Source organism: Apteryx mantelli, chromosome 6 (genome assembly GCF_036417845.1).
Source record: "Apteryx mantelli isolate bAptMan1 chromosome 6, bAptMan1.hap1, whole genome shotgun sequence".
Taxonomy (NCBI): domain Eukaryota; kingdom Metazoa; phylum Chordata; class Aves; order Apterygiformes; family Apterygidae; genus Apteryx; species Apteryx mantelli.
Window position 1 is genome coordinate 25,949,196 of NC_089983.1, and position 16,582 is coordinate 25,965,777.

Here is a 16,582-nt window from a genome sequence, read left to right on the forward strand (position 1 = left end):
TTATTTGTGAAACACACACCATTATAGTCCCAAGAGCTGATAAGGCTTTCTAGCTTTCATTGTTTTTAGCAGCTGTTATCTATGCTGTTGCCCTAGAGCATTGTCTCTCACTTGTGTTGTCTCTGACATTGCTCATGATCCATAGGAAGGTGCCACTGCTCTGGTGCACACTGATTATGTTATTTGCAGCATGCTATTTGCACACATTGTTTCGCTCTTGGAGAAGGAAGTCTGGGGAACGGTGCAATGAAAAAATTTTCAGTCTCAAATGAGAGGCTGTTGTCAATGATACAGCACCAGTTTTGATTTTTTTTTTACCTGATCCTAATTAGACAGAGTGAGGCAAAGGTTGTGTCTGCACTGGGGTAGCCTGGCACAGGGTAGCCACGTGCCAGGTCCAGCTCTGGAACTAGTTTTCTGTTCTGAAGCATGCCACGTTTTTTCCACTTATGGTGCATTTGCCCATTCCACAGGTCTGATGAAGTTTTAGGGATAACATTATACCTAACTAACATTCATCATGCCCCAGCCAGCCAGCCAGTGCTGCCTCTCCAAATGGTACAGGAAAAATCTCTGTAGTGACTGTTCTCTACCAGTGACTCTGAGTTTTTTTGGCTCCCCTTTTGTAAAATGCACCTTTACTTTCAATCCCCAATGTGTTTGATTTCATTTATGCCTATTGTGTTCTTGAAAACCACTGCTACCTACAAATTATTGGAGATGAGGCTATTTCTCAGGCAGGCACTTTGGGACAATGCCAAGTTGCACAATTTCCTGGCCATCCTCAGAAATTCAGGTGCCAATAGGAAAAAAAAACCCAAAATGCAATGAGCTGCTTTCAGTAGTCAGAGACCTTCTGGGATAACTGTGTAGAAGAGGTTTCGGCAGCATGTAGCACTTGCATTTTTAGGATCCTCTTTGACAAGGAAATGGGCCAAAAGAGGATCCATGGAATCATTTACTTTCTTTCAGATGAGCACGGCATGACCAGGAGACATTCCTGTTTTATAGACTGTTGGGTCTCTAGTCTTAAGAATTGGTTGAGAGTTTTCAGAGGTTAGAGCTCAAATCCTGACAGCTAATTTTAAGTGAGACTTCTACCTTTTGGCCATAAAGCAAGTTAAGACACTTTTTCTCCACAGAAGATTAAGTCCAAGTAACCTTTATTCACATGAACGGAACTTAAGCTTTCTCAGCTCAGTGAAACTCATTGAAAGTAATGAGGACATGAGTAGCCCTGAGGGGTGTTAAATTTAACTGTGGTCTGGCCTCAGCTATGCATTTTAAACAATGCTTTTATCTTTACTTTGGGCCTAGATACTCTTCTCATCATAAAACAGCCTGTGAAAGGGGTGAATAGCTAGTGTACAATTCTGTATTTGGACTCTAAAATGCATCTTCTTAAAGGGTAAGAAAGTGCAGATGGGCTCTTAGTCATTAATGTCTTCCTTTTGTCTCATCAGTGAATGCTGCATACAGAGTAGGTAGCTGAGAGTCTGAACCCCATCTTTCTCATGGAATGATACCTAATTCAACTCTTCAGGCCTTTATTACTAGCCGCATTTGCTCTATCGTTTAATCCATTTTCCCACGTTGTTACCCACTCTGCCCTATTGGCAACCAAAGGAACTAGACAGAGTGATTGCTTTTCAGACAACTTGGAATAAAAAAAGTCTTTTATCTTTAGTCCTGCTGCTTGCAAACAAGTGCACAATAGATACAATGAGACTGTTTGACATGTCAGAGGTCTATTTCTTTTTCTTGGAAAAACATCTAATCTTCCTCTGTTTAAACCAAAAGAGAACATACATTGTCTGTGTCCTGTTTTCTGTTTCTTAAACAAAACCAGCTGGTACTAATGCTTCCCTTTAGGAAGAGACCATCAGGAAGTTGAAATATCAAATCTTGGCTCTACTTAGTTTCCACGGTGATGTATAATTAACCAGGCTGCAGTAACATTATAGCAAAGGTAAACATAAGGAAATAGTCTTCCTAATGGAAAAATTTAAACCATATTAAATAAGGCTGAAGGGACTGAAAATTTAATTGATCATTTGCAAATGTACATGTACATTTGCATTTATATTGTAATTTAATCAAAATAGTATCATTGTGCAGTCAGAAAGAAATTTTAATGAATTTGAGAGAAATAAAACTAAGGATTGTTAAAGACATGTTAATGATGATGGAATCTTTGAAAGAGATTGGTCGTTCTTTGATTTGTGTGGCCTTTTTTTCCCCCTTATTGCTAATACCATTCTATTTGTAAAACAATATATTTTCCCACAGTAAAAGAAGAAATGAATAGAGAAGAAACAGTTTGGTTTAGAAAAACAGGAAAACAGATAAAGAAAAAACATTAAATTTTCACATTTTGCTGTTGATATGCAAGCACTTTTTGCAAATGATTATGACAGTGATGCAGACTAATTTGTTTATCTAAATACCTTTAAGCGGTAATTGTTAAATTAGGTTAATATATTTTAAACTGAGAAAGTTGAACATACCTTGAGAAGGCCACACATGCCAAAATAAATTTAATGTACCGTTCCCCAGATGCATGCAGGAAGAAGTTTCAGTCTACTTGTGAGGTTTACAAGAGAGATGAGTTTAGGAATAGGGTGCTGTTAAAGAATTAAAATTGTGGAATGTTATCTGTGAGATACTTGTGTGTTGACCTGTGGGTAGGAGTAGCAGGATAAAGGTTGTGTACGTTTTGCAATCCTATTCCTTATAATACTGCTCTCTAAGACATGTTGTGTGTACAGCAGTCCGAACAGACATACAACACAGGGACTTCTCAGGAAAACATAAACTTGGGATATGAGCATGCACTTACTTGACTTTAATGGGAAAAGGGTTAATCCTCTAAAATTTAAGAACTTCTTTCCCAGTATTTGGATGTCGTGTTCTTCAGAACTTTGTTTTAGACCCTGAAGGATGTTATTTAAATCAAGACATCATGTGTACTTAGTAACAGGCTCTGGGAAGCTTTTCTGTACCTTATCTTCTCTTGATGAGGTTGGTGTAATGTTTTCTCTTCTAGAAAGCCAAGAAGAGCAATAAGTGACCTTCAATTTGTTTAAGACTGCTATAAGTACTGTCAGAGCATATGTTACTGATTGGAACAGCATTTCACCTGCTATACACCTCTTAATAAAAATCATTCTATTGCATATTGTCATGTAAGGCCTGGTATTCTTTACCTTCAAACCTACTTAGTTTCTCCTGCCAAATCCTAACATCATAGTGCTTGTATTGCTCCATGTGCATTATTCCCACTGGCTTTAGCAGAAAGTTGTGAAAGTTCCTCACTTTGGAGCTGCCAAGTGCTGAGCACTGTTAGCTTGTATTGACTTCACTGACAGTGGAGGGAGAGCATGCAAGGAATCCATCTCATGGTCAAGACCAGCCTGCCACACATTTGAAGCTGAGCAGTTTTTGCCGCTTTGTACAGCAACGTATGTATTTATGTTGCTGTACCACTTACGAGATCCAGTATAGACTAGTCCCTTACTGTGCTTGACGCTGGATGAATACAAAACTTAGAGACAATACATGCCTCTGAAAGCTTACTGTTGTAATGGAAGAAGATTAAAATGGTGGATATATATAGACAAAGAACACAAGGAGATGTAGAGATGGTATTGGTCATATCCAGCTTCTGGATTTAACCCACAGAAAATAATCTGTAGGAGAGAAGAAAAAATTCAGTAGTGAAATAGCATTTCAATTAGAACTGGTTTGTGCCTAGTCTTCTCAAAGACGTGGTCTGTCTTGGGCCTTGAAGAAAGATGCTTCGAAGAATGAACCTGAACATGTTCCTATCCCTATGCTGTAACTTAAGACATTCTTTCTCCTTTCTGAATACCATGTATTCAGTCCAAATTGTAGCTTATGTTTAAATTAGCATTGGGTAAAAATGTATTTCTTTTTATCATTTTGTAATTTATTGCTCTTCATTTTCATTTAGGGAACTTTTAGTGTGTGTTGCATAAAAATGTGAATAGAAGTACCTGATTCATTTCCAGTCAAATGCCCATTTAGTTTCTACACATTGTGTCCTCTTTTATTACTGAGCAGGATGTGAATTCTGCTGACAGTCCCCTCAGGAGAACGTTGCCTCACATTTGAGTGCTCTTTAAAAATAACAGCTCCTGAAATTACAGTCAGTGTCAGATTATTCTTAGGGGGATGGGAAGTTTGGGCATTTTTATTCATAAAACAAGAGAACAAATGATTTTGCCCATATTTCCAATAGTGGCTTTTTTGGAAGAAGAATACCTTTATTCCACCTGAGGCAACGTATAAAATTTATGCTTTCCCCTGTTCAGCAAGGCCCCATTGAAATGGAACCATTTCAGCAAAGCTTCAGTTTATTCATAAAAATCTCTTGTGAAGCTTTTGTTTATGAAATAAAAGCAATCCATCCTTTCAGATTTTGTTTTTAATATTTATTTGGTGCATCTGACCGCATGAAAGGGCCCGGTACCCTGAGCAGCCTCGCTTGCTGCTGTCTGACCAAGGAATAACACTGGAGTGAGCTGTGAAAGCAGCTTCTTGCTTCCATCTTCTCTGCAGGAAATGCTTTGGTTGTTGCCAAATGCAAACACTGATGTGCTTTCACATGTTTAGATTGCTTCCAGGCAGAAAATTGTTCCAGATTCAAAGTACAAATTTAGAAAAGGTGCTAATATTCAGGTAAAATTGACATTCTTATTTATGGTTGTTAAAAGACTGTAACAAAATCCTATTCCACCCAGACTGCAGAATTGCTAGCGCCAGATAGCTTATAGGTTATATATCCTGTATATTATAAAGATTTGCTTGAAGCTCAGGACTTAACAAGCATAACACAGAGGGACTTTTGTACAAAGCTTGAAGAGTTAGTCCTTGGCCTTTGGCCAGCAATAAAGAATGCTTGCCCTTGTGCCATTTTGTCCTGTGCTGCTCCAGTTCTGGCAGTGGTTCTGCTGTAGTGTGATTGTTGGCACTGAAGCTGAACTGAACCCTGAATGGCCTCTTAGCAAAAAAGCAGGGGTTCAGAGGTCTAAGACTGCATCAAAACTCCGTATTGATCAGCTGTAATAGAGGACTCTATTATGAGAACTCCTCATATCAGAGCCAAGCAAATTGAGTACAGCGATGCAGTACCAAAGTACTAAAAAAAGCCATATAGAGTGTGAAGTAATTTTCAGTTTTTCCACAGGATAATGGAAGGTCTAAAAGAATAAGAGAACAAACAGCTCCTTCTGGGGCAGTCACTGGTTTGGCTATATATCCGCAGTTGTTAATCTCTCCTTCCTATCTGTATTTAGTAGTTGAATTTTGCAGTTCTCGTCTGGACAAGACACAGAGCCTAGTTGCAGCTTTAAGTGATAAAGTATTTTTATTGTTTGCAAAGGCTTACTTTCTCTTCTTTACTCTTGCTTACTGTTCTTTAAAAAATACTTTCCCATTTCATTGAGGCAGATTTGGAAGTCAAACCAGAAACTTCAGACTCTACTACGATGGAAAGCACTTTGTTGGGGAGAAACGTTTTGAGTCCATCCATGACCTGGTGACAGATGGATTGATTACTCTTTATATTGAAACCAAGGCAGCAGAATACATTGCCAAGATGACAATAAATCCAATTTATGAACACATAGGATATACAACTTTAAACAGAGAGCCAGCACACAAAAAACATATGCCAACCCTGAGAGATGCACATGATGGCAAAGAGTCTACAGGAGAGGATGAGGTAGCAGAAAAGAGGGTAAGCAATTGTTAACCCATGCTTTTTTTTTTCTGTTAGACTTTCTATTTATACTTTCGGCCCCCCTCTATTATAAAATACTAAAGGTATCTGTAGATATTTAGTATACATAATTATGTAAAGTATTGTATTAACAGTAAAATTTAAAATGGTTATAGTTTGTTGGGTTTTTTTAATGGTAATTTTTGCATACTGCAAATTTCTGTGATTCAGAGATTTGTTACTTTTCATTGTCAGGTCCCTTTCTTCAGTTATTTTCAGAGTTATAGATGTTACCATTATGTCTCTCCTTTATTTCAAATGGGCTAAGGGTGTTTCATCTTAAAATTGTTTACAGTGTCTAAGACAATTGCCCTTTGGTCCAAAAATATATTCTTTAATCTATTCAGCAGTCATCAAACAAAATGCATTCCATAATCTACTCAGCCGTCTCCATACAATGACAGTAAAGTTGTCCACATTATAAATAAGCCTGTTCATTAAGATGATAAAATGTTAAAACATTTCACTTGACTAAGTTCAGCCTGTCAGAAATTGACAGAACTATTTTTGGCCTCAGCCAGACTTATGAAGGATTGCTCTCTTCAGAGAGTTGCATTATCAACTGCATCCTGGATAAAAAATGAAAAATGAACAACAACAAAAAAATCTTAGAACCAGTGAAAAATAGAAACATTAAAGGAGGCTGTGACAGTATCAGGCAGACAAAGCAACTGCCTGAAACTTTGTTCATGTGACAGGGACTAAACTTAAAGAAAACATAAATTCCATCAATTTAAACTAAATACTTTCTGCTTATTGAAAAGCCCACATATGAAAGTCTTTTAAAAATGTATTTTAGAATTTTTTTGCTAAATGTCTACGTATTAGTGCGTGTATAACACTGATATGCTCCCCTATTTCACTCATTTCACAATGAAGTTAGAAGTATCTAATATACTATTATAGCACACAGAAGAAATACTAACCTGAGTTTGGATCATTTGTTTCTCCTCCCAGTCAGAAATATAAGTCTGTGATCTCAGCTTGTCTTGACACCCTCAAAGAGGGAGAGGAAAGGTCACACTGAGGGCTTCCAACATACATGACTAAATTGTGATACTAAGCTCCGTATAGAGTCCACAGAGATAGGAAGCTCATAACGTTGGTTGAGTCTTCCTCTAGCAGAATCTACCATGCTGCACTGACTTTACTGAGAGATGAAGTGCCCAACTTAAAATACACTAAATCCTATTGTGATCAGATGGTTTTGACACAAGAAATATTGGTGAGCATATTGATGCCAGCTGACCATGTTAAATATCTGCCTTCTTGCCTGTTAATTACTAGCAGGAGAGATATGACTTACCAGTTACAGCTCCTGACAGCCACTGACTTGCAGTGTGCTGTTTCAAAAGAATTTTTTTTGCATGTTATCACAGAGGGTTCATTGTAATGCAAAGGCTGGGTGAAAATCTCCCCAAAGTCACAAATGGTTCTGGAAGTCACTATTTAAGGTTTCTTTGGTAAAATTAATAGCAGCTTTCAAGTGTCAACAGAATTCTCTTCTATGACAACATTTCTTAGACTGGTGAAAAAGTTTTCATAGTAAAGGGATTTCAGTGATTATTACTGAAGGATACTGTTTTTTCTATAGAATGCATGGTGTTATGTCAAACTCATCAACAAAACATACATATTCTCATGAAACATTTTTCATGAAATAGCTCAAGAATTACTAAGTAGTTGTCTCAGATTGAAATTTTAGATGATAAGCCTTTAGAGAGATTAGTCATGTAATTGTAGCATCCCACACCATTTGTTTGAAAGTTATAAGCAACTAAACTTGCTTCACGTGCAGGGTAGTTCAATTGCAATGGTCTTGATTGGCCTGAAGCCCGGCTTTTGAGTCTTTTCACTTTATTTGTCTTGGAAACATATTGATGCCAACCCCTGAGTGGAAACAACAAGGCACCATAGTATAATTAAATGGAGAGATTTCTATTTAACTTCAAAGCTATCATCCAGTTGGGATTACTATCCTAGGCTACCCAGGGAGGGCATAGAGTGGTCTTTGTAATGGAGCAGAGGGCACATCTCTGTTGATTTTACACCTCTCAGGGCCTTTGCTGGAAGATGACACAGAGAGTCCAGCATGCCACTTCACCTAGCGAATCTCCAAGGGGTACAAGGCATTCAACCGCATTACAAACACCTAGTCCCAGTAGCAACATCCGCACTTGGAATAAGCCCCAGGTTCCAGGTGAAGCTTGCTGAATCATTTCTCCCTCCTCTGCACATCATAGGGCAGGGGAGAGTGGGAAGGGAGAGAGACCCAGCAATGGCCCTGCTGGGTATCTCATGGCGAGTGTGTTGGTGCACCGAGAGCCAAGGCAGGTATGGGGGGAAAGAAGGGGGAGAAGAGACCCTGGGGGGTTGTCCAAACGCTCCTGTCACTCACTGGGGCGCTTGACTACTTGCACACCCACTGATGCTGTCACCGTGACAGCTTGGGTGAACTGGCTCAGGTTCAAATGGGACTAATACAACTGAGTGATTTGAGGACTGCACAAACGGGCGGCTGCATCACACTTGGTAGGAATTTCCCAGTGTCAGTTAGTTATATAAAAAACAGTAAAGTCATGATATATATGCTTGTAGGATGAGTTATTTGCATTTAAAACATGATTCCAAGTGCTAGATGACAGGAAATGATTCTCTGACCTTTTTAAAAGCCTACCTACTGTAAAATGGTAATACTCTACCAGAGAGGAACACAGGAGAGATTACATCATCTCCAGTTAAACAGAAGGCCCAGTATCTCTGCTAGATTAGAAGTATTTTGGGTAAAATAATAATACATAAAATGAAACAAGAAAAAGATAGAAATGCTCTACTGAATTGCTCAGAAGGTCTTTTTGCAGGCTCCTGATTTTTATTGATATTTCTTTGAAAGCTTAAATTTATAATAACGTTTATCTTATTATGAACAGACATTTGAATAATTTAACTATGGTATAAAGAAGCTTTCCTGTAGCACACTTATAAATAGGTCAAGTAGTTTCTCTTTGGTGAGAGAGATGGAAGAGTACATTCTTGTTATCCAATATGAAATATATTACTGAATTGATATTGACAATTCTAACAAAGAATGCAAAGAAAACTGTCCAAAGTACAACAAGAAAAACATTGCCTTATGATCCAAATAGCCAAAGCTGTGTGCTACAACATTGTCCTAGGGATGCTGAAGAAGAAAATTTCTTCAAGGTGCAGTATTGGCAGTTGTGCATCTTTATCAGTTTTAAATCATAGTCTTCTCCCTAACTTTTCACCTTATGCTTCTTCATCAGTAAGCAGAGGGAAAAGCCTGGGTCTTGAACAGAGATCACCCTGAGCAAAAATACATTTCCCAGATTTGCAGATTCTGAGAATGTTCAGATCTGAATCTAAACCTTGCAACTGCGACTGTTGCCCAATCCTGTGTTATGTAAGTGGTGTATAAAAGATAAATTCTTGAGAAAAAGGAATGAAGAGACACACAGGCTCTGACTGTGGAACAGCTGGTGGGAATGTAATTTCACTGTCTGTCATAAAATCAAGTAGATGAAAGTGGGCAGCCAGAGAACACACCTCAAACTTGAAAATGAAATATTAAAGAGCCCTTTGCCTAGCAGTGAATCTGGTATGAGTCAGTGACTGGGAATGCCACAAAGGTATGTTAGGTGTCTCCCAGTATACATTAATACTACTTTATTTGTTCCCCACTCTTTTCAGCAATTAATTTATAGTAGAAGAATTCAATGGACATTGGGTGAATTGTCATGTGCAATACATTAAAAATGAGCCTTAGAAAAGAGGAGGGATTTAAAGATGGTAAAATATGAAAAGACAAAAATTATGTAATCATTAAATGAGGGTTGTAGGACACAAATCGCAGTACTCATAAGTACTGAGTCCTGCAAGAGACCATATTGTGGTGTGATTTAAGATACAGTTTTAATGGGGAAAGCATGAGAATCTAATCCACCACCCAGCCTGTGCTTCACTGATTATGAGAAGGAATTTGACTGCTTGCCATGTGCAGGTATATATTAAAAATAAAATAATTCTTGGTTAATGATTTATGACTTTAATGACCTATTAAAGAATTAATAGATAACTGGAGGAGTAGAGATTGAAAACAGGAGAGTGCTTGTCATGCTTGAATGCCCTGAGTAGGTGTTGTAGCTGCTGTGCTAAAAAGATAATGCTGGTTCCCAAAACAGTCTGCAGGTTGTTCAGAACTCAAAATTATGCAGCCATCATGGTCTGCGTATTAAGAAAGAGGTTTGAGATCCTTTTGAAAGAGGGTTTCCCATTCGGATTAGGTCTGTATGGCCTAATGAGGAAGTGGAAATAATACCCACTATCATACTGGGTATTATCATACATTTACTGCTCTTCCCATGTCCTTGAATACTAATGGATCTCTGCAAATTCTTCATCCTCAAAGGTAATTATGGTCTTGGAGCAGATGACTTAATTCAGTTAGATACCTTATAAAAATAGTAGCTCTCTGAAATTAATAAATAGCCAGATATATACGTCAAAATCCTTCTTGAAAGCCCCGCACAACATGAAATTAAAACTTTTTTTCATTTTGACATACTTTTAAGATACTGGCATAAGGAATTGTGTGAATGCTTCATCCAAGATTTAATGTTAGTTATGAAAAAATGAAAATTTCACTTATGAGTTACTCTTTCAGAATGAAATGCTGAGGTTAATGTTAGGATAGCAACTGAATAGCATTTATTCTTTTTTACATTGGTGATAAGTAGTATTTCATCAAGAAACTTTTCAGTAACTGCAAATCAATTAAAAAAACCTTCTAGACTCTACTGCATCCAGTTAAATTCCTAAAGATGGAAGGAGTTGAGAGGTTTGTCATAGCAGCAGTCATCCAACAAAAGAACTTTTTTGTTATATTTTTAATGATTATAGTAGTAATACCATTTTTTCCTCCATAATGATGAATTCTGTCTGATTGTCTGCAGCTCTGGTCAGGGAGATTTGGAAACATAAATCCGCATGTTTATAGTAGGAAACATACTTTTAAGTTTGCCTCCAAAGATAATCCAAAGAGCTCAAAGTTAATTGCAGTTTCTGTGTATGTTTCTAATGGATTCATAACAGGCTCCACATACAAAATCAAGGGTCATAGTTATGTGTGTTCACAGAGAGACCAGTCTCACTTTCCAACCTTGAACTGCTATGTATATTTTCATTAAGGACACTACTACTTTTGTTCGTACTCAGATCTGCTAGTCAGTAAGATCTGCTTAAAAGGCTTCCTTCGCCAAGGCTCATTTTATCTTCAGTGAAAGGGTATCAGCAAATCTAGCAGAGGAAGTTACAATAGTCTGTCATAAAAGCATAAGCCCCCTTAGCAAGGTCCGTGATGGAAGAAGATAGCCTTTGGCAACATTATTCAGTGCCCAGTAATACCAGTACTAGGACTGATAGTGGGACATTGTCTTAATTATCAGGAAAGAAAGTATACTTTTGAGAGTGGAGAAATCTTGATGCTGGAAGTTGTTTGATGCGTTTTTTTCGCTTATTAGAACTGACTTAATTTTATCAGGAAGAGAGGGGCATGTAATATATAAAACTCTAGACCAGCTGTAGCCAGAACAAGGCTAGCAACAAAGCTATAATCCTGTTAAAAATACAATTGATAAATGTTTACCTTAAAGTACATTTAAAGACACTGAACACTGAAGAATCCTATGGGTTAACTTGAGGAGACTGTCAACTCTTTTTGCACAAATGTTCCTTTCCAGTCCCTGCGCGGGTGTCCATGACAATCACTCTGTAAGTTTAATGTAATTTATAAATAAAACATAACTCTGTGGAAGGCAAAAACTTCTATTTATTTCTTCTGGGTTTAGCCCATCTTTCAGCAGAGACTTCAAAGCACAGACAACTTTGTCAATACCAAGAAAGTTCCTAACAGAATGAAAGACAAGTCTTTTTAGGTAGCTACTCCAGTTTATCAGCAGCTTCGTACTCAGCATAGATTGCCCCACCCTCAGTCTTCCTCCTCTTCACTTTCTGTGCTTTAGCATTTATAGTGGTAGGGCTCTGCTACCATATATGCCATTGTATATGGCATATATATGCCATATATATCTTTCAAAATAAGACTGCAAATGGTTATGAAAAGTTTTTATAAGCATAAATTTTTAATTTAATTATATGTTTATTAAGACCTGAGAAAAGCAAGCTAATTGCACTTGGTGTCCAGCATGCAGGCATCAGCATGAAGAAAATTATCTTTGCTACAAACTACAGAGTGCTTTTTCCATTCATACTCATTTAAAGTAACCTAAGCTCTTATTTATGTTCAATGCGGCAGTAAAATTGATACATTAAGAAGATTATATATACTGATCTTGTTCTAAGATTCAGAGCTCCCAAACGAGGCATAAACTTTGCCAATAGTAATTCCCAGGTCACAGAATATCTACCTTTTCTCTTGTCAATAGCTCATGCTTAACAAGGGTGAGTTAACAGGCCAGACTTTTTTTAACGGTCTCTAACTGGGCCTGTAGCTTGGCTCCAGTGCTAATCGGGGTTCGTGGCTCACCTGCGTGCCCCGGCCTGAATTCCTCCATCCCTCTCTCCCTGGGAGCTCCCCGTAGGTGCCCAGCTGTACTCGGTGAGTGCCTCACTGTACAAACAGGGTCCCAGCTGATTCCAGTTAACCCCTCAGGACCTTCACCTGCCTGCCTTTACCTCCAAAGCACAGTTAATTTAATGCCCACATAATGATGTGTGGTATTAATGTGAAATGAAAGTTGCATGCCTGTGTTGGTAGCCTGAGTGCTTACTATTGGTCTAGTATTTCAAAGTTAAAAATAAATAAAGCAGCACAAACTTCAGACATCTAGGAGGGGTTTAAGTCACATTGCATTTCAAATGCACAACACACCTCCTGTCATGCTGCTACTCCTACAGAGATGTTTCCCTACCGTTTTGTAGCTACGCACGGTTGAGGATAAGCACCACACTTCAGCCTTTTTTCATAGATACAAGTCACTCGACAACCTGCTGAGATGATTTGTCATGTGACCTTGTGCTTTATCATGTAAGCGTGGCTTTTTCATGATCTGGCATGTGAGATTTATACAGGAAGATACATTAGTGCAGTGTCTAATTATACTGAGATGGCCAGCTGCCATGAGCAGTCAGGGGTCCAGTCCTGAGGAGAAGAATTCGGTTCCTGAATGTCCCCTCGAACTCACAGAGCAGGCCCTCAGCAAAACTGTCGGGAGTCATTGCCCCCCGTATATGCCTTGTGCCTCCTCAAGCCTTTGTAAAATGAATGCCGGGCATAACTGTCAGAAAGGCTGTACAGCAGTGCAGTTGCCGTGCAGTTCAGTCTGAAGAACACCAGGTGTGTTGTTACTGATAAAATGAAGCCATTAGTGATGAATAAGTTATTCTTTTCCTGTGTTTCTCCGAGTGCTGTGAGAGGTAAGTTGGTGTGAGGCCCTGGCTAGTAAAATGCAGTTCTTCCCAATGTCCTTCAAGAAGTACACTATATCCTCAGCTTCTCTTATTCAGTGGCAGAAGTTTCCCTCCTTTTTAATTGGCATAGCCTAGTGCAGGCAGGATCATAGGGAGGGGGAATGTCCCTTAGCTCTTGAAGAGGATGGCTACATTCAGGTGCTCTTTAGATGAAGAGAGATTTGCCCATCCTGGCAGACCTTAGCTGGGGAAATACAGAGGTCCACCTCAGATCCTCATGAGCAAGGGAGGGCTGCCATGGCTTCAGTCCTCATATTCTGTAGGAGTCTGCTGCTTTCCTTTCCCTGTGGACCTTATACTGGTGTTTTCCAGAAAGGCTGTCTGTGTGTACAGAGGGTAAGCCTCACATCCATATATAAGGAAACGAAGGCTTTTTTTTTTTTTAACTGTGGTTTCTCCATGACTTTTTATGTCTTCTCACGACTGCATAATCTTTCCAGTGGTCACAAAAAAGAGAAGGTGGGGTATCCTTTCAGAGCAGTTGCTAAAGGAGGCATGTGATTGTCATTTATTACTTATGCAAAGAGCTTCCAGGACTCTGAGGGACTGCAGTGGGTTGCTAGCTGGCAGCTCTGCCATTTGTTGTTCTGTTTCCTTAGCTGTGTGAGTTTTGAGTCTTTTTTTCTTTTTTTTTTTAAACTCCTCCTCCCATCTGGCATCTCCTAATTATTTTCTATTACTAATCGCTTCTACAGGAAACAGACTGGACTGTTGAATTAAGAAACCTATAAAGGGATAATTTTGTTATTTACAAGTTTCTTACCTCACTTAGACTTTATAATGTGACACTGTATAGCTGGTGATAATCACCTTGGGCTGCGATTGTGTCTAATCTCATAAACTAAGCAGGGTCAGGTCTGGTCACTAGCTGAATATGAGACTCGCAAGGAAGAGCCAGGGGCTGCAGGAAGTGTTGCTAGTGGCACCTTTTTCTGTGAACTAATATCCAAGATGTCTTGTGTTTTATACCCTCTGCAACGCTATACCCTGCATAACTCTGTGTTAAGAGAGTCTGCGTACCATGCATTTTCTCCACTTACTTCTATCCTTGTTCATACAAGCTCCATTTTCTCCTTACTGTTTGCAATGTGGTATGGTTTTTTATTAGATGGGAGGGGGGAAATAAGTAGGTTTACACTGGTCACTGTTTACATGCTCACACATACAAATTCTTATCATTTGGCTTCTATACAAAGATCAAAAGGCCATAGAGCGATGGAGGTCTGGTGTGTCATCCCCTTTTCAGCTGGATAATCCCATGATAGGCAGGCACGTCTGGTCCACTGATAATTGCCCATTCATATAAGTGGTTACCAAACCATAAGACCCATGAAGAGTAAAGTGCTTGTTTTAGAACTGAGAGCAGAAAGAGAAGTAGTTAGAGGTGGCTAAATGAAGTATTTGGATGTATTAGTCTATGAAAGGAAAAAGAAAGAATCATTTACCCTGTGGTTAATGCTGCAAGAGTTGATCTGTTCTAACCCTTGTTTCTTTCCTTTTTGTCTTTCACAAGAAGAAGGTATTTTCAGATAAAATTTCTCCTGCTTCATTTTCATCTCTAGCTGAATGTTTTTTTGTTCCAAATATGAGCAAAGTAAGGAGAGCAGTTTTGTTACTAAGCTCAATAAACTGCTTGCTCTTATTACTTCAAACCTGTCACACTAGTTGTCAGCAAAGACAGCAACTCTGAGAGTTTTCCAAAGTCTTAGCTAGAACGTTAACTTTTAGAACATAGAACTTTTCTATATTTAACCTTTTTGTCCGCATGGCATCAGCAGTTAGGAACTGTGCCACTTCTGGCATTTGCTGTTATTACAGTCCTAATGTTTAAGCAACTAAGAGCCATCAAGTTGAAAAATCTGACTCTCTGAGAACTGTTTTTGCTCTAACCCTTGTCGTATTAGTACTGATACTCTTGACTTCAACACAACTTGAAAAATAACTGCAGGATCATGTTTTTCTAATAGTGAAGATCATATTATAATGCACTTAGCTGGTATAATTTTTGTGAGAATTATTATTGTATTTGGTTAGAGTTAAAGCAGTTGAAATAGGTTGCCTAAGAAACATTAAGGCTAGAATCACAAAGGATAACGTCTCCTATTAAACATTAAGTGTATGTGAATTAATACATTTTTTATGGTTTCCAATTTGTGGATTAGATTAGTAGCACTTGAAGGCAAGTACCTTTTCCCTTTCCTAAATGAGAGCAGAGTGAATGAATGCTGTGAAAATATGAAAGGTTATATTCCCTGTTTCCTTTCTACATGTAATTGTGAAATGTTTTAAAAGCTTTATGCCTTATGTATCAAATAGTGTTGGCTGAAGAGGGTTTGCAGTGATTTTATATTGCCAGAAAAGTCTTGAAGTATTTACCAAAACTAATATGATAGTGAATTATGTTTGCACGCAAGCATTTCTGTGACTTGGCTGAAGATTAGAGTAAGAATGCGTTCAATACAAATAGTTAAAAATTCCAAGAGTATCATGTAGGTTTGTGTCTTTCACAGAATTGGAAGTGTTCAGTCTGTAAGTGACAGCTTCACGTTCGCTTCAGACTCCAAATCCCCGTTAGCATTTGTCTCAGAGCTGCAGCCTGCTGCTTGGAAGCTGACAATCACCTTGTCATAAACAGAAGTTCTTTAAGCAGACTCATTGCTCAGCAAGTTGATATGCTGAGAGTTTACTAGATAACTTGTCGTGGGGCTTACGGGTTAATCCTCTTGGGGTATTTTTATCGTTGAAAATGCAAACAATAACAATGTTAGAAGTCATATAAGCAATATCACTTAGAATGCTAGTTGATGCTGGCAGTACAAATAAAAAATTGCCTAGTAAGATGAGATAAACATGGTTAAATAAGAAGAAGAAGTTATGCTGGGCAAATGTTTTGTTCATTTTCAGTAACTGAATTTAAGAAATGAAACTGTACCCCAAGCTTATTTTTTTATCTTTGATGTGCCCTATCCTCAGAAGAAAATCTCCCTGTCTGAAGATCATATGTCTCTGACATTCCAAATCTTTGAGTTAGTGACTGGGACCTAGGACTAGTAGATTTCAACTAAAAGTTGACATCACCTGAAAACTATGTTAAAAGAAGTCACAGACTTGCTGAATAAAAAACAACCCAAGGTCCCTCCACTGTGATAGAGTTTGTATAAGCTGGCCACCTGCCAGTTCCTGCTTCTGCCCCAAAGGCAAATAATTTGTGTAGCCCAAATTTATGATGGGGAATTGCATTGCCAGCCCGTATTCAAAATGATCCATTTT

General features: G+C 38.4%; 1 protein-coding gene across 4 annotated transcripts in view; it reads left to right on the plus strand.

The window, feature by feature from the left end:
- CHN1 (chimerin 1) overlaps positions 1 to 16,582 on the plus strand; it is a 105,569-nt gene that overhangs the window by 46,005 nt on the left and 42,982 nt on the right. For all 4 annotated transcript variants that reach the window (XM_067299028.1, XM_067299030.1, XM_067299029.1 and 1 more), the window contains one exon: positions 5,473 to 5,761. In XM_067299028.1, the coding sequence (XP_067155129.1) occupies positions 5,473 to 5,761 (289 nt within the window). The remainder of the gene's footprint in view (positions 1 to 5,472; positions 5,762 to 16,582) is intronic.